Source organism: Perca flavescens, chromosome 7 (assembly GCF_004354835.1).
Source record: "Perca flavescens isolate YP-PL-M2 chromosome 7, PFLA_1.0, whole genome shotgun sequence".
Classification (NCBI taxonomy): domain Eukaryota; kingdom Metazoa; phylum Chordata; class Actinopteri; order Perciformes; family Percidae; genus Perca; species Perca flavescens.
Genome location: NC_041337.1, coordinates 39,805,399 through 39,823,246, shown reverse-complemented (window position 1 = coordinate 39,823,246; position 17,848 = coordinate 39,805,399). Strand labels below are relative to the sequence as shown.

General features: G+C 40.6%; 2 protein-coding genes across 5 annotated transcripts in view; one reads left to right on the top strand and one right to left on the bottom strand.

Moving 5' to 3' along the window:
- Positions 1–12,853, top strand: part of ndnl2 (necdin-like 2) — a 35,036-nt gene extending 22,183 nt beyond the window's left edge. The window contains exons 6-11 of one of the 2 annotated variants that reach the window (XM_028583614.1): positions 7,121–7,212; positions 8,286–8,365; positions 8,668–8,710; positions 8,929–8,991; positions 11,858–11,972; positions 12,232–12,853. In XM_028583614.1, coding sequence (XP_028439415.1) covers positions 7,121–7,212; positions 8,286–8,365; positions 8,668–8,710; positions 8,929–8,991; positions 11,858–11,972; positions 12,232–12,318 — 480 coding nt within the window. In that variant the 3' untranslated portion in view covers positions 12,319–12,853. The remainder of the gene's footprint in view (positions 1–7,120; positions 7,213–8,285; positions 8,366–8,667; positions 8,711–8,928; positions 8,992–11,857; positions 11,973–12,231) is intronic. The other variant, XM_028583615.1, reaches the window with a different exon arrangement.
- Positions 12,854–15,907: 3,054 nt separating this feature from the next.
- Positions 15,908–17,848, bottom strand: part of LOC114558657 (6-phosphofructo-2-kinase/fructose-2,6-bisphosphatase) — a 28,227-nt gene continuing 26,286 nt past the window's right edge. For all 3 annotated transcript variants that reach the window (XM_028582760.1, XM_028582761.1, XM_028582759.1), the window contains exons 12-14: positions 17,695–17,757; positions 17,448–17,512; positions 15,908–16,389 (exon numbers count right to left, since the gene is read on the bottom strand). In XM_028582760.1, coding sequence (XP_028438561.1) covers positions 16,330–16,389; positions 17,448–17,512; positions 17,695–17,757 — 188 coding nt within the window. In that variant the 3' untranslated portion in view covers positions 15,908–16,329. The remainder of the gene's footprint in view (positions 16,390–17,447; positions 17,513–17,694; positions 17,758–17,848) is intronic.

The window sequence follows — 17,848 nt, the reverse complement described above, 5'->3', positions numbered from 1 at the left end:
TTAAATGCAGAAAAAACTAAAGTCATGCTTTTTTTCAAATTCAAAATTTAAATCAAATCTGCCTTCAATTCTCACTTCTCATGGTACAAAAATTGGATGTGTATCTAAGTACAGATATCTTGGTATTTTAATTGATGACTCTATTTCTTTCACCTTCCTATACCCTTCACATTGAGCAGCTAGCTAAAAGATTAAAACTCAAACTAGGGTTTTATTTTAGAATTAAATCTTGCCTCTCGTTCGAATCTAGAAAGAGGCTGGTCGCTGCCACTTTTATGTCTGTACTTGACTATGGTGATGTTTTATATATGCATGCTTCGTTTAAAAGTCTACATGCACTGGACATTGTATACCATGGAGCTCCGAGGTTCATCACTGGTATGAAAGCCCTCACTCACCACTGTGAACTATATGAACGTGTTGGATGGCCTCCTTCACCAACACGGAGACTTCAACACTGGCATACTCTCATATACAAAGCTATTTTAGGTCTCCTTCCATCCTACCTTCTGACCTATATCAATGTAAACAGTACCGGGACCTACAATCTTCGTTCCCAGGATCTTTTCATTCTGTCTGTTCCAAAGGTTAGAACTGAGCTGGGGAAAAAGGCCTTTAACTTTGCTGCTCCCTCTACATGGAACAAGTTACAGAAATCCATGAAACTTACTGAACTAGTCTCATTGGTCGTTTTTAAGAGGATGTTGTTAGACTTGGAGGCAGTCACATCTGGCTGTAGATGTTTTACCTGATTTGGTTATGATTGTGGTTGACTTTGAGGGATTTGCTGTTTCAGTTGTTTTGTGTTCTTAGTGTTTTTGTGTATTTTGTATTTGCATGTACTGTATGTGTGGTTGTACTGCTGCCTGCCTTGGCCAGGACACTCTTGAAAAAGAGATTTTTAGTCTCAATGAGTTTCTTCCTGGTTAAATAAAATAAAATTAAAATAAATAAAAAATAAATCATAGTTCTGAGTGTGCAAGGCGTGGTGCAAATTCTCACGGAGCACCTGGTTTCCGCATGTATTGGGAAGGGTCCCATCCCTGCTGTACAGGGAGCCATGTTTCAAAAACAATCAAATTGTCAATAAAACCTAGCTTGTGAGTGCTGCATGTAAGCTGGAGCCAGGTGTTACGGGAGAGTAGCCTGCTAAAAAGGAGTGATCCGCGACCTACAGGTGGAAGTGGGCCCGAGATAAAAACGGACCCAGTGCTTTTTAAAGCCTCAATGAGAGTTGTAAACTCTTTCTTTGTGCGTTCGGATTCCTGATAGGACATGTTGTTGTGTCCACAGTGGACCACGATGTGTTTAATAGAGGTCGGGAATGTGGGTGTCAGATCAACAACTTTAGCCAGGATGTCTGCAAACTTTGGCTCCAGGAAATTTCGCAAATTGTTCGTTTTGATATTGTTTTGATATTAAAAAACGGAAAACGAAAACCTATCTCGTTATCCGATTGTCTTTGATGTGTTTGTAGATGGAACTCGGAAATTAAAATGTGTGTATAAATCTTGTTCCTCATTAATTTTTTTCGTGACCCGGAAGCGATCGTAAGTAGTAAGCGGCTGGATACCCGGAAATCATTTGGACATCAATGAGACCATGGACAGTTAGAATGATACGGACGTAAAAATGTTTTTAGACGAATATGTTAGTTTTATATTAGAAAAGCGAAAGAATGGGATGTCTTGTGGGGATATAGCAGTTTGGAACCATACGGGGGTTTTCTGAGAGGAGTGTGTGGAGGTGGTGTGCTCAGCAGGGACTTGTGGCGAAACACAAGTTGATTTTTATTATGAAGTGGTCACAGGAGATTAGCGCTGACTGCTCTCATTCATCAAAAATGAGTCTACACAACAAGATAACATCATAGTCTAATAATAATAATAATAATAATAATAATAATAATGAAGCAAAAACATTTTCAAAACTTCTCATTTTCACATAAAAGGTCTCTAACGTTGTTTAGCGCCATTGCTTTGGCAAAGTAGGCTATCTGTCAAACAAACTAAAATTGAAACCATGATATGGCTTTCCCTTATCAAATTGCAAAAGACTCCAATTTAATACAATATCTGTCAAACAAACAGGCCTATAATAAGTAGGCTATAAATAAGATATAAAATCAATATAAATGTGATTTTTGGAGGTTAAAAAAGTAACTAAGTAACATACTCAGTACATTTTAAATTAACTACTTTTACTAGTAATTTTACTTTTTTTTTTTTACTTAAGGGAAAGCCATATCATGGTTTCAATTTTAGTTTGTTTGACAGCCTACATTGCCAAAGCAATGGCGCAAAACAACGTTAGAGAACTTTTATGTGAAAATGAGAAGTTTTGAAAATGTTTTTGCTTCATTATTATTATTATTATTATTATTATTATTATTATTATTAGACTATGATGGTTATCTTGTTGTGTAGACTCATTTTTGATGAATGAGAGCAGTCAGCGCTAATCTCCTGTGACCACTTCATAATAAAAATCAGCGGACGAGGGGTGAAGGGGTGTGGATGGCCGGTGACGGGAGCGAAACGGTCAGTGTCGGTTACAATTTGACAAGAGAAAGAAGAGGACGATTTTTTACCATTCGGTTGGGGAGGTTGTTTTTGAGGAACGTTGTCGTTTGGCCGGTCCAGGCAGTGTAGACCACCAGATCGTCTGGCTACCGCGTCCATCAGAAGCTGTAGGCGTGGTGTAGCGGTCCTCTTCTGTGGCGGCGGCTGGTCAGTCTGCTTTGAAGCGGGGCGAGGCGATGAGATCCGGAGTGACTGGTTATGAGCCACGTCCAAGCAGGCAGTAAACAAAGCATCTTTGGTCTTTAAGTCCTCGGAAAGTCGACCAACATCTTCCTTGAGGTCAGCAATTTCTTTGTCTGCGTTCTTAAAAAATGAGGAAATTTTGTGGGGGAGTGGTGACTCACTAGGTGTAGAGGCAGCCATGGGGCTAGCGTTGGTTTAGCAGGTTGGTCTAGTCTTAGTAGATTAGCGTGAAGCTAAACACTTTGTTTTTTGTTTTGTTTTTAAAAATACTATATTAATGTTCTAGAAACTAGTCTTTAGAGCCGATGGGTAGGAGAGTGAAGGCAGCTGCCGGCTCTCTGTTTCCCGCTGGCTGCTGTCGCTTGTGGATGACGTCGACGTTGTGATGTGTTCAGGTGTGACATCAGTCACAATACATTTTTTATTGTCACATAGGCGAATTATAACTGCTTTTACATCCATATTGTGCTACATTCCTCCTTTATTGAAGGATACTGTGAAGGAGTATGCCATTTCAGCTGTTGTGCGACTGCTTTCCACACATGCACGTTTGCCGTGAGGTATCTACCTGACGAAATAGCAACGTGGATTTCGGTAGCTCATTACACTGCTACTTACATGTCTGCGTTGCGCTCTGATGCTCCGAAACCCACGTTAGAAGCAACATAAACATCGCTGCATGTCACGCTAGTAAACACTAATAACACGTTACACAGCAGGTAACGTTAGTCTACCATTAGCCACAGTAGTATCTGGATTAAACACGGCTAAAAGGCTGACAGCTAAACGGTGTAGTGTGACAGGATTCCAACAGCGGGACGTCCAACAGTCTGCTGCTAAAGCTATGAGCTAAAAGACACAAACTAGCACTATGGTCACTGCTGTTGTATGAAAAACAACACAGACGGGACAAAATGTTGCGTTTACTGGTAAACTTTGTGACCGGCTTATGATGACCGACTGCTAACTGTTGTGGAATTTTCCTCACGTTACTCTAATAATAATAATAATAATAATAATAATAATAATAATAATGCATTTTATTCATAGGCGCCTTTCTAAACACTTAAGGTCACCTTACAAAATCATCAATAAAACACTCAATCCATTAAACAAGCAATCAGAGAAACCAGCAATAAAATATGATAATACTATTAATAAAAAAACAAGAAAAAGGGTGGGGTCATTACAGTCAAAGCAAAAATGAAAAAAAAAAGAAAGAATTAAAGAGAGTAAGCCTGTCTGAAAAGATGATTTTTTTTTAGGTGTGATTTGAAAGTGGTTATGGACGTGGAGTGTTGAATGCAGAAAAGGTCTGTCATGTCACTGACAAGCAACTCTAAATGTGCATTGAAAGCCAGCTACCTCGTAGCCAGATGTGTGGCACAGAGAAAGAAAGCATTCACCATAGCGGAGGAGTTGGTTCTGCCTGCCGCTGTTGATATGTGCCGTGAGCTAATCAGACAGGCCGCTGCAAAAAAGCTGCTGACCATCCCACTCTCAAACAATACTGTGAGTCACCGTATCGCGGACATGGCCTCAGACATACAGCATCAACTTACAGAAAGAATAAAAAGTAGCCCTTTTTTTTCTTTGCAATTAGTCGAGTCCACGGATGTTACGAATGCTGCACTGCTGCTAGTTTTTGTTCGCTATCGCTGGGACAGTAGTGTGCACGAAGACATACTGTTTTGTGGAGAGCTACCAACACGAACTACGGCTGAGGAATGTTTCCGCTGCATGGATAACTACTTCGCTGATAATGGCCTGGACTGGCAGAACTGTGTCGGGGTGTGCAGTGATGGTGCAGCATCAATGACTGGCAGGCATCGTGGTGTCATTAGACAGATACTTGATCGTGCACCCAAAGCTAAATAGACACACTGTTTTCTCCACCGTGAAAGCCTTGCAGCAAAAAAGATGAAACCAGATCTCCACCAGGTGATGGATGCAAGTGTGAAAACCATAAACTTTATTAAAAACAATGCTGTGAACTCCAGATGTTTTGCTAAGCTTTGTGAGGACATAGAAGAAGATCATGTCCAGCTGCTATATCACAGTGAAGTGAGATTGCTCTCAAGAGGACTGGTCCTCAATAGTTTGAACTGAGGAATGAGGTGTTCTCTTTTCTCACGGAGAAAAAATCTCATCTTGCACATTACTATGCTGACACAATGTTCACAGCAAAACTTGCCTACCTCTGTGACATTTTTTCACTACTGAACCAACTGAACACCTCACTTAGAGGAAGAAACGGCAACATATTTTGTGTTGCAGACAAAGTTGAAGCTTTCAAGAGGAAACTTGCTTTGTGGACCAAGAGGGCCCAGGAAAAGAGGATGGACATGTTTCCACTTTTGTCTGACATTTTGGAAAACTCTCCTCAGGTGAAGATCAGTGACTCAGTCTCCCATCACCTCTCACAACTGGCAGAGAAATTTGGTGACTACTTTCCTGAGGATCCCAGAGAGGGAAACATGTGGATTTTGGACCCATTTTCAGTGGATTCCACTATAAATGATGTTGCTTTGCCCTCACACCTGGAATCCCAGCTTCTGGAAGTTTCCACTGACGGCACTTTAAAGCTGCAGTGGGGCAAACTGGACCTGGGCTCCTTCTGGATTGCTGTCTCAAAGGAGTACCCATGTCTTGAGGGCTGTGAAACTCCTCCCATTAACAACTACGTACCTGTGTGAATCAGGATTCTCCATTGTTGCCACAACTAAGACCAAAGCCCGAAACAGACACCAGCAACACTGGAGGCTACTCTGAGAGTGAGCCTTTCTCCCATTCCACCCAGACTGAATCTGATTATGTCTCCGAGGCAGGCCCAAGTGTCTCATTAAGAGGTGAAGATATTGTATTATTGTTAATTGTTATTATTTGTGTCATGTTCATTTGTCACAGATATAAAGATTCTTCTGGTTCTGCCATGCAAAAATGGAGACTGCTGAAGCAATTTTCAAATGGCTTTTTCAGATTATATATTATCATTTGCACTTTATTTCAATTTCATTTACTATTTATTTATATTTATTTGAATGCATTTGTTTTATCACCCCTTTTTTATATATATATATATATATATATATATATATATATATATATATATATATATATATATATATATATATATATATATAAAATATAAAAAAAAGTAAAATCCTACTATTGGTCTTTTTTTTATTCTTGTCACAGCTTGATTTGGTCCATGAATTATCAGCCTGTTCGGTGTCTTGATACAGTAACTAAATAAGTCTTTGTGACGATCCCATTTTATCATGTCATTTTATTTTACAAGGTTTTTGCTTGTTAAACGGTAAGTGGATTTGGTTTATTATTGAATACAAATCAAACCGAGAGTGAAGTCAATTAAACCTATACAGTGTTAATATTTAATGGGCCACGGGCCACTTTGTACTATAAAATTTGAGGATTGTTAGGAATCCAGAGTCCGCAGCCGTAAGGAGGTCATTGGTTATTTTAACAAGAGCTGTTTCGGTGCTATGAAGGGGACGGAAACCTGATTGGAACTGTTCATAGAGATTATTTAGGGAGAGGTGGTCATGAATCCGAGAGGCAACTGTTTTTTCAAGGATTTTTGAAAGGAAGGGGAGGTTGGAAATTGGGCGGAGATTGTTGAAGTTGCTGGGGTCAGCTCCAGGTTTCTTGAGACTGGGGGTTATTGCAGCTGATTTGAGGGGTGACGGAACAATACCAGTGATAAGAGAGGAATGGATAATTGCAGTTATAAGAGGGGCCAGGGAATGAATGCAAGCTTTAACCAGTGTAGTCAGGAGAGGATCAAGTTGGCAGGTTGATGGTTTAGATTTGTGGACAAGGTTGGTTATTTCAGCAACAGAGGGGAGGGTAAAGTCAGAGAAAGGATAACAAGATATTTGAAAATCAGAGGATGTTTTGAGGGTTGAGATCTGGGGGGCTAACTGTTCATGGATATGGTCAGTTTTAGTATTACTAACTATTACTCTGTGACTGTCTACATCTAAAAACTAAGCTGTGTGGTGCAGGGAACAACTCTGATTGGCTCACAGAGGCAAGTGATCAGACAGTGGTTTATGGAGCGCTAGATTGGCTTTGCAAAAACTTTGATAAGGAGCGTTCTATGAACGGAATGACACATTTTATATATCGCTCGATCACGCAAATTTGATCGTGGGAAGCCAAAATCATGATCTTGATTAAAATTTGATTAATTGTGCAGCCCTAACTCTAAAACAGAAACCTATCTTTATTTAAACTAAACTCTGATACAGAAACCTATCTTTATTTAAACTGAACTCTGATAACAGAAACATATCTTTATTTAAACTAAACTCTGTCACCATGTTTTTCAGGTGTTTGGTCTTAAAATCGTTGAAATCGACTCTAAGAACCACATGTACATCCTGGTTAATAAGCTGGAGACGGCCGAGGCCCCACCCATCACGTGAGTAACCGTAGTAACGCAGACGGAGACAACCTCATGTTGAATGTTTAAACGAGGCTTTATTAAATACCCAAACAACCACAAGAAGCATGTAGAGGTAGGCCTGGGCAATATATCGATATTATATTGATATTGTGATATGAGTCTAGATATCGTCTTAGATTTTGGATATTGTAATATCGTAATATGACATGAGTGTCTGTTCCTGGTTTTAAAGGCTGCATTACAGTAAAGTGATGTCATGTTCTGAACTTACCAGACTGTACTAACTGTTAAATTATTTGCCTTTACCCACCTAGTCATTATATCCACATTACTGAGGATTATTTATAACCGCAAATCGATATCGAGTTATTTGATCAAGAATATCATGATATCTGATTTTCTCCATATCGCCCAGCCCTATGTAGATGGCTCAGTGAGTCAGTGGGTTTATGGGTTACTATGGAGTACTGCAAGGGGTACTTGTCCCCTTTGGGGTACTATGGATTACTGTAAGAGGTACGTGTCCCCCTAGCAGTCTATGGAGTACTGTAGGGGGTACGTGTCCCCTTAGGGGTACTATGGAGTACTGCAGGGGGTACTTGTCCCCTTTGGGGTACTATGGATTACTGTAAGAGGTACGTGTCCCCCTAGCAGTCTATGGAGTACTGCAGGGGGTACGTGTCCCCCTAGGGGTACTATGGAGTACTGTATGGGGTATGTGTTCCCCTAGGAGTACTATGGAGTACTGTATGGGGTATGTGTTCCCCTAGGGGTACTATGGAGTACTGTATGGGGTATGTGTCCCCCTAGTGGTCTATGGAGTACTGTAGGGGGAGGATATGGGAGATGTTTTTGTTAAAATGTAAATTTAAAAAAATATCAGTTATGCATGATTCCTCAAATAATCATACACTAATGAAGTTAGTGATTAGAAACATTTGAAATGTAGCCTTTAAATGTTTTAGTTACAATATTGACGTGTTAGTAAATCAATGTATCATGTATTGATCCTTTTTATAAAGCTATAGGCATTATTTGTACTGTGTGTGTGTGTGTGTGTGTGTGTGTGTGTGTGTGTGTGTGTGTAGAAATCCCACCAATCCAAAGACAGGTCTGCTGTTTGTGGTGCTGAGTCTTATCTTCATGAAAGGAGGAGCTGTCAGAGAGAGTGAGTTCCACCATCTTTACTCCTTTAATGTGTTCTCATGTGACAGAATCTCAGACACTCATCCACTCATGTAGTTCATCATCAGTTCATAAAAGCAGACAGAAAAAAAGTGAGTGAAAGTAGTTAGGGTTAGGGTTAACCCTAACCTTTAACAGAGAAATACATAAACAGTGATGTAGTATGGTTGTTCATGTATGAAATGAAGAAATGTGACATCATTTTTCATAGAAGCTACAGCTGAGTCCCCAGACATCCCAAATTAATGTTTTCATTTTTGTATCAATGTGTGTTTTTTGCTACAGACCTTATCTGGAACACTCTGAAGAAACTTCGAGTTGACGCCGGGTAGGGGTGTGTGTGTGTGTGTGTGTGTGTGTGTGTGTGTGTGTGTGTGTGTGTGTGTGTGTGTGTGTGTGTGTGTGTGTGTGTGTGTGTGTGTGTGTGTGTGTGTGTGTGTGTGTGTGTGTGTGTGTGTGTGTGTGTGTGTGTGTGTGTGTGTGTGTGTGTGTGTGTGTGTGTAATGATTATTTTCTTGTCTCTGTTGTGACTGGTCATCTGTCCAGAGAGAAACATGAAGAGTTTGGAGATGTAAAGAAGGCGATCACAGACGAGTTTGTGCGTCAGAGGTAAACATCGCCACTGTGGGGGTGGGGGTGGGGGTTAGAGGCTTTAAGAAGTTGAACCTGCTGATGGCTTAGTGGTTTAATGCAGCAGGTCTGTGATCAGAGGGTCACAGGTTCAATCCCACCCAGTGTGTGTATTAAAGTGGTGTGATCAGAGCCAGTGTCTGTCAGACCATAGACTCTGGTTTATACCACACCACAGAGTAACAGGATGGACAAGAGACAGACACTACAGCAGAGTGGGTGGAACTGTCAGTCCTAACATTATTATCATTATTAATAATCACAAGAGACAGACACTACAGCAGAGTGGGTGGAACTGTCAGTCCTAACATTATTATCATTATTAATAATCACAAGAGACAGACACTACAGCAGAGTGGGTGGAACTGTCAGTCCTAACATTATTATCATTATTAATAATCACAAGAGACAGACACTACAGCAGAGTGGGTGGAACTGTCAGTCCTAACATTATTATCATTATTAATAATCACAAGAGACAGACACTACAGCAGAGGGTGGAACTGGAACTGTCATTATTAATAATCACAAGTCCAGAGTAACATTATTATTATCATTATTAATAATCACAAGAGACAGACACTACAACAGAGTGGCTGGAACTGTCAGTCCTAACATTATTATCATTATTAATAATCACAAGAGACAGACACTACAGCAGAGTGGCTGGAACTGTCAGTCCTAACATTATTATCATTATTAATAATCACAAGAGACAGACACTACAGCAGAGTGGCTGGAACTGTCAGTCCTAACATTATTATCATTATTAATAATCACAAGAGACAGACACTACAGCAGAGTGGCTGGAACTGTCAGTCCTAACATTATTATCATTATTATAATCACAAGAGACAGACACTACAGCAGAGTGGCTGGAACTGCCCTATTGAAACTCAAGGCCCTATTGAAACTCAAGGAATTATTGTTTCTATTCTTTCTTTCTTTCTTTCTTTCTTTCTTTCTTTCTATTCTTTTTCCCGTCAAATGAATTGGCTTTTTGAGGGGCTTACCATATTCAAAAACTCACCAAATTTGGTGGTCGCATCAAGTCTGGTGAAATTTTACGTATTTTAAGGGTTTCGGAAATAGGCACACAAAAATGGCTCGCTAGCGCCCCCTAGAGAGTTAAACAAATTGAGCCCCTGCCGTGCGTTTAATGTAGACTCACGAAACTTGGTACACATATGTAGCATGTCAAGATGTACAAAAAACCTCATTAGAGCCATACCCTAAACCCAACAGGAAGTCCGCCATTTTGATTTCAAAGTTCGAAATTAGTGCGATTTTGGCCATTTCCACATGTCGTACTTTAACGAACTCCTCCTAGAGATTTCATCCGATCAACTTCAAACTCGGTCTGAGCCATCTTAAGACGTTAAAGATGAAAAGTTGTTAAAATAAAAACTTTTCGTCATAGGGCGTGGCCGTGGCGAGGCGGCCATTTTGAGGGTTTAGCGATGAACAAAGAAGTTGTTGTAACTTGAGTGTACGTTGTCGTATCTGCCCGAAATTTCTCAGGATTGCCAAGGGTCCAGGCCTGAGGACACCTACAGGCCAAAATTGACTTTTGGTCATAGCGCCCCCCGCTGGCAACAGGAAATGCGCCTTATATGACAAACATCATCCGATTTACATGAAACTTATAATGTGTGGTCTACATGTGATACTGAGCCGGCCCCTATAATATGACCACGCCCACTTACTCAGGCCACGCCCCCTTTCATAACATTTGAACCGTTTAACGTAGAGTTTTGTGTGAGGTGTCATTGAACTCAGCAGAGAGTTCCTTCTTCATTGGTGATGGTTTGCCCCGCCCCCTATGCTTAAGCCACGCCCCTTTCTTACATTTTAATGTTATGGCAAGACTAAGGTAGAGTCTTGTTTGAGGTATCATTGAACTCAGCAGAGAGTTCCTTTTTAATTGGTGATGGTTTGCCCCGCCCCCTATGCTTTAGCCACGCCCCTTTTCACAGCTAATGAACCGTATGACGTAGGGTCTTGTGTGAGGTATCGTTGAACTCGGCGGGGAGTTCCCTTTTCATTGGTGACGATTTGCGGCGTCTGAGTGCCGCGCAAATGCACGGTCGCAAGGAGCAGCGTCCGCCGGTAACCCCGACGCGCGCAGAGGTGCGAGGGCCCGTCCATCGCTGCTCGCAGCTTTAATTATCATTATCATTATTATTAATAATCACAAGAGACAGACACTACAGCAGAGTGGCTGACCTCTCAATCCTAACATCATTATCATTATTATCATGTGCTGTCTCAGTGTTATAGTGTGTAGAGTCTTTTATCAACTGCTACATTAGGCCAATATGGTGGGATCAGGGGAGAACTTGCTTGGACGCGTGTTCTGCATGCCAATAATCAATGTCCATAATTTGTCTGCATTTCGGTGCTGTGACCCATTTATTTTCAGTAATGGCCTACTTACCGTTGCACAAGCATAGAGTCCATTTCATTTCTGGTTTAGTTTCCTTGTCAAACAACTGAAACAATGACCAAACTGACACGACAAACACTGTGAAAAGCTGTCTGCTTTCCCCGTTTTCCACATACCTGTGTACCTGTGACTGATTACCTTCATGCCTTCTCAAAGCAGTGCTCCACCCAGTGCTCAAACACCAAAACTGCACATTGACATAACCAACATGGTAGCCTATACAAACAAGACAAAGTGATATAATGGCTCCAACATAGTGTTTATATCTTCAGTGACTGGGAGTTACACAAGTCTCTTTGTTTCCATACGGTGAGCATCTCCAGATTAAACTCTCTCACTGTGTGTGTGTGTGTGTGTGTGTGTGTGTCTCTGTATGTGTGTGTGTGTCTCTGCGTGTAGGTATCTGGAGTACGTGAGGATCCCTCACACGGAGCCGGTGGAGTTTGAGTTTCGTTGGGGTCAACGAGCCGAAGTGGAAGTTTCCAAAGTGAAAATCCTCGAGTTCATGGGAGAAGTGAGTCACTTCCTGTCTGAGAGGGGGGTGTCACTCTGTACTGATGATGATTTGTGTATTAGGGTTAGCTTTCTAACTTATCATGTGCTGTCTTAGTGTTATAGTGTTTATATCTTCAGTGACTGTGAGTTACACAAGTCTCTTTCTGTTTCCATACGGTGAGCCTCTCCAGATTAAACTCTCTCTCTCTGTGTGTGTGTGTGTGTGTGTGTGTGTGTGTGTGTGTGTGTGTGTGTGTGTGTGTGTGTGTGTGTGTCAGCTCCATGATCAGGACCCTCAGAGTTGGACTCAGCAGTTCAGAGAAGCTCACTCCGGCTCCTCGCAGTCCGCCCCCAGCAACAGATAACTCTTAATGTTATTAACAGATAACTCTTAATGTTATTAACAGATAACTCTTAATGTTATTAACAGAGAGAAGTCTGGATGTTATTAACAGAGAAGTCTTAATGTTATTAACAGACTTTGTTATTAACAGAGAAGTCTTAATGTTATTAACAGTTATTAACAGAGAAATCTGGATGTTATTAACAGAGTTATTAACAGAGAAATCTGGATGTTATTAACAGAGTTATTAACAGAGAGAAATCTGGATGTTATTAACAGAGAGAACTGGATGTTGATTTGTTTTGACGCTGCATCTCGTTTTCTTCCTGAATGTATTTGTGTAGACCGACTCCATCTGATCCATCGATATATTTTACACATTAACCATATTTGTTAGTCATACTTTACCTGTTTTACCTGCATGTCTTTTTATAAATCAGTTAAACACATTTAACATCAGACACAGTCAGGTTTCATGTTTATTGTATTGGCTGTACTGTACAGTTACAGTTATTGTTTGATTCAGAAAATAAAGTTTTATACAGATTCTACATCAATGATGCTTTGTCTTTCCATTTCTCTGGCACGCTGCACATACACAGACACACACACGCACACATACACACACACACTGAGACCTTTGGTAGTTTAAAGGTGCTGTAGGTAGGATTGTGAAGATCCAGGACTTAGCCAAAAAATTTGAACATCAACTTCTCAGTCCCCCCCCCATTTCTGCTAAAGCCCAAAACGGTGTCCTTAGCCCCTCTCCCCACAAGGGAGAATGAATGTGTGTGCATGAGCAGTGATTGACACACAAGTATTTATTTACACATTGCTTTAATGAAATAAAGAAAATAAAAGTCCCCTGAGAAGATTGTATTGCTGTGGCTCCCCCAGGCGACACAAGAAACTGCTAAATGTGTTTCTCATTCTTTAGAGAAGACTCTGGGGTTAGGGTTAGCTTCTCATTCTTTAGAGAAGACTGGGGTTAGGGTTAGCTTCTCATTCTTTAGAGAAGACTGGGGTTAGGGTTAGCTTCTCATTCTTTACAGAAGACTCAGGGGTTAGGGTTAGCTTCTCATTCTTTAGAGAAGACTGGGGTTAGGGTTAGCCAGATCAGGGACAGCACTCGGGTTCATCAAACTTGTTTAGAGTTGAACTCGCTTTGCGATTTGACATCTCCACTGAAGTAAACCCTTTTAAAATCACCAACACTATGCAGCAGATCTTGTTTATCTTTAAACAGACAGATGTTTAAACACACTGAACATCTGGGCTGGAAATTCCCAGAGATCTATTATTGTGATATTAAACGTGACATTCTCCGATATATTACAATTTAAGACCTTTTTTTCAACTTCAAATTCTGTCCCCAAATGAAAACTTTCTCCACTTCTGTCTTATCTAAAAGACACTTTGGATTTTGTGATTAAATGTAATTTAACTAACCAGGTATAACGTATTAGTTGTTGAGTGTTAGAGAAGCTAATAGGAAGACTGATACTTCAGGCTTTATGCTAAGCTAACCTTAGCATGTCCTTGCTGCAGCTTCATGTTTAGCGTACAGACGTGAGAGTTTTCAATCTTATTCTGTCACTCAGGGCGATAAAGTGAATGAATGTTTTTGTAAATGATTCCCTCCAGTCTTATAGAGCATTGTCACTGTAATGGAAAATCTCTATTCTGTTATACTTTTGCTTTGTCATTCCTCTGAATCTGCAGTTTCTACTTTTAAACGAATGTCTAGACAGAATGTTAAGATGTACGCTGCTCACACCTGGAGTTGTTTGTTCCTCTTTGATAACCACAGAACTGATTTAAATCAGCCCCAACCTCTCTTTGGCCTTTCAGTTCTATCCCAACCAGCAACATAAGTACCTTCTGCTTTCTACTTCCTTTGTTCATTCTCTTAAGGAGCTTTTACACCTACCTCGTTTGGTCCGGACTTTCGGACTTTTCAGTTTGAGCCGAACGTTAGCGCCTATTTGTTTATGGTAGTAACTTCTAGCTAGGAATTCGCAGGCTAAGTGACTGAGAGTACTTTGCCTATTTATCAGGCAGGTGCCTGTGCACAGTCAGTCATCTGGGTTAAAATGGAATTACAAGTTGTTGTTGTTGCACTGTCTTAGATTTTATTCAAACCTTGTCTATATCAAGAATGTGTCCCAAAACCAAGGCCTGTAAAATATTTCTGTTCAAATCCTATGTCTTCATATTTTCAGCCCTTGAAATTACTTCAGTTTTACAGCCTGAAAATCACATTATCTGGGAAGCAGTATTTGATCATTAATATAATGAAAAGTATTATTCAGGTTAGAGAGAGAGACAGGCAGCCCAAACTTTGTATGGTGGAAGACAAACATGTCAATATGACTGAACCATTACAAGTTTATACGGCATGCCCTAGATTTTGAAAAAAGTGTGAAAAGACGGACATTAAGGGTAACATAAACTTTGAGCAAAATCTAAGAGGGTGCAGCAACTGTTTTCCTGGATTTTGTCTGATTTGACACAGAATTTTTACATTGACTCAGGCAGGTTAGATAGCAAGCAAAGTCTACTTAGACAGCGATACATTTTGAAAAATAAAACTTGTGTTTTACTTAAATATCTGATCCTTCTGCTATTACGAAACACAATTTGGGCTGTTTATAGCATTATCTCTTTAAATGTGATAAAAAAACTAAATAGTTTTGACTATGTATTGGTATGTAATTAACGGTGGTGTAAGGTGCTGGAAAAAGCTTTAAAATGGACCTTGAAAGTGCTTGAAAAGTGCTTGAATTTGACCTTAGAAAAGGTGTACGAACCTGTACCAAACGTTGGGATTCTCCTTGATTATGGGTTAGGGTTGCATCAATTAGGATCTAATGTTGTCTGGATTGACAGCGGTTCGAGTACGGGGTAGTTCTGGAGCTGGATGTCCCTCACTTTCCCCTTTCTTTGAGTTAACTTTAAACTGTGGTTGCATCAAGCAACATTAACCACAGCGTTACACGCTGAAAATATCAAGTTTAGAAGAAGATGTGGATGGTTTAATGAGTCAGGTGTGCTTGCTTCGTATTAGAGATTTATTTATTTGATTAGGACAATGCACATTAATCAACATTTCTGTAAATGCGCCAGTGTTAGCCAGTCGGCTAATTTTCAATTGTAGTCCTAGTTAGATAGCATGCATGTCTTTATGGTGGGAGGAAACCGGAGCAAACCCACAAGGGGAGAACATGCACACTCCACACAGAAAGGCCCTGCCTGGACCGGGGATCGAACTCTGCAGTGCCAACTTGCTGTGAGGCAGAAGTACTATCCACTGAGCCACCATGCTGCCCATTTCAGGGAATAATTGTAAAGATTTAAAAAGAATATGTATAAGGCATTTCCTCTCTAACTGGGAGGTTTTGGGACTGATTGGTGGGATTGCTGTGAACGAAGTACACACGGAGATAAACTGGTAAGAGCCAATGAGGTTTAACCATGTATCAGCTCATTTAAATATCTCAAGTTATTGGATTGTGTCAACAGTTAACTTCATTTAACATCCTTCCCGAGACTATTTAGCAGAGTCACCGTCGCTGTGTCCGGAGCTTAGCGCCACCCAAGATCATTGTGATTGGTTTAAAGAAATGTAAACAACCCAGAAGGTTTTTCCTATCCCAGAATGCATCTGTGGTGCAGCCAGACGTTCCTCCACAGTACTGTGGAGACTAGATTGTCTCTGATTATGATTTCATGATGTATCTGTGTGAATGTGGAGACACGATAACACAGTGCGGCTCAGACTGACAGGTCTAGTTAAAGAACAAGAGAGGAGGTGCAGAAGAATGAGGGGATGAAGAAAGAAAGAATAAACAGTGACGCTGGTCATGTGTTCATTGTTCAGCAGTTCATTCGTCTTCTTCGTGTCTCAGACATTTGGCTCCATTAAGAGCTTTACGATGGAAAAGAAATGTCTGTTTCAGACATCACGACGAACACTTTGATTACTTAAATTAAAAAAGGACGCGATCCATGAAACAAGCTGGCCGTTTTTCCTCTAGATGTGTTCAGGGACCGTCTCCAACGCCTCCTCCGGCTCTCTGTCCACGTCAACGTTCTGAGAGACACAAACACTTTACGTCACACTCTGAACTGTATGTTTGTTCCCAAACTTCTGCAGTTTCACTCTGAATTACTGTTAAAATCTCCATTAACAGGTTGTCAGAACAAAGGAGTTTATAAAAATGTTGATTTGTAAATTTACGTTACTTTTTGTTATAACGTGCACTCACACCGCCGCTGTTACCTCGGTAAACTTCACCACAGGATCTCTGTTTTTGTAGCCTAATCAGAGTAATGAAATGCGGGACAGACGGCTGTAGAACGGGCAAAGTCATAAATCTATCTGGATCTTTCTGTAAAACAACAGGAAGGTAAGGAGGGGGGGGGATTACATCAGTTTGAACGAGTGACGGTGGGTATTATATATTATATGTAATAAACAGGGTTTGTATTGGGGGTTATTTCTGCATTCATTAAAGGCACAAGTAGATAGTACTAATAAACAAAGTATAGACTCTGTCAATCATCAATCTACGGATGCAACATTTTCCGCAGATTTTAAACAAATTGAAAAACTAAATAAAACTAGAAAAAAAAAAGATTAAAACATCTCCACCCTAAACCGTATGACGCACTAGAAGTTCCCTCCGCCTGGACTTTTTATTTCTTTTTTGTTCGAGACGTTTCTGGGCATCTGACTCTAAAGAAACGCTGCGACCAGGTGACAGATCGTACGCACGCATCCAACCAACAGGAAGCTATAAAAACGCCAAGCAGACAAAGCTTCTCGTTCCAGAGTTTGAGAGAATCTGGGTTTGTCTTTCAATGGCTGGTGAGCGCCCTAACCCTCGTTAGGAACCGAGAAACTGATCTGATGTGAAAAGCAGCGCAGGGAGAAGATCTCCGGCTCTCAGGTGGTTGGTAATCGTAGCGACTAAAGAACCTCTGTTACGTCACTTCACACATTAAATCATCTAATCAGACTGACAATGTCGTCAGTGTGAAGTTTTACTGAAGTAGGACAAACATTTTAAATGTTTGGAGTAGGGGAACAGCTCATTTCAGAAAACTATCTGCCTCTCCATGTATGTAGAAAAAGAAGATAAAGATTACCACAGGTTTGTCTCTGTGTGTGTTGACAGCTTCGATGTTGAGGAAGACAGACTCCACTTTACATCCTGAGAGACAAACAGAGACAGAGAGATGTTAGCATGAATCTAAGAAAAAGATGATGGTGGAGAGAAATGTTCAGAGAAGATACATGTTCAGATGATAAATGTTGAGAGATGATGAATCTTGAGAGAACACGGACCATAGAATAAGGGTTAGGGTTAGGATAAGGGTTTGGGGTTAGGGTTACCGTAGGCAACCGGTGTGAGTTTGAGGACGGTGTGCAGAGGACACTTCAGGTATGGCAGCTCATCTGAAACACAGGGAGACACAGAAAAGACATATTGCTTTAATTATAATATAGATTTATTTAAAACCACTATTTTAACAACACTGTCTGACTT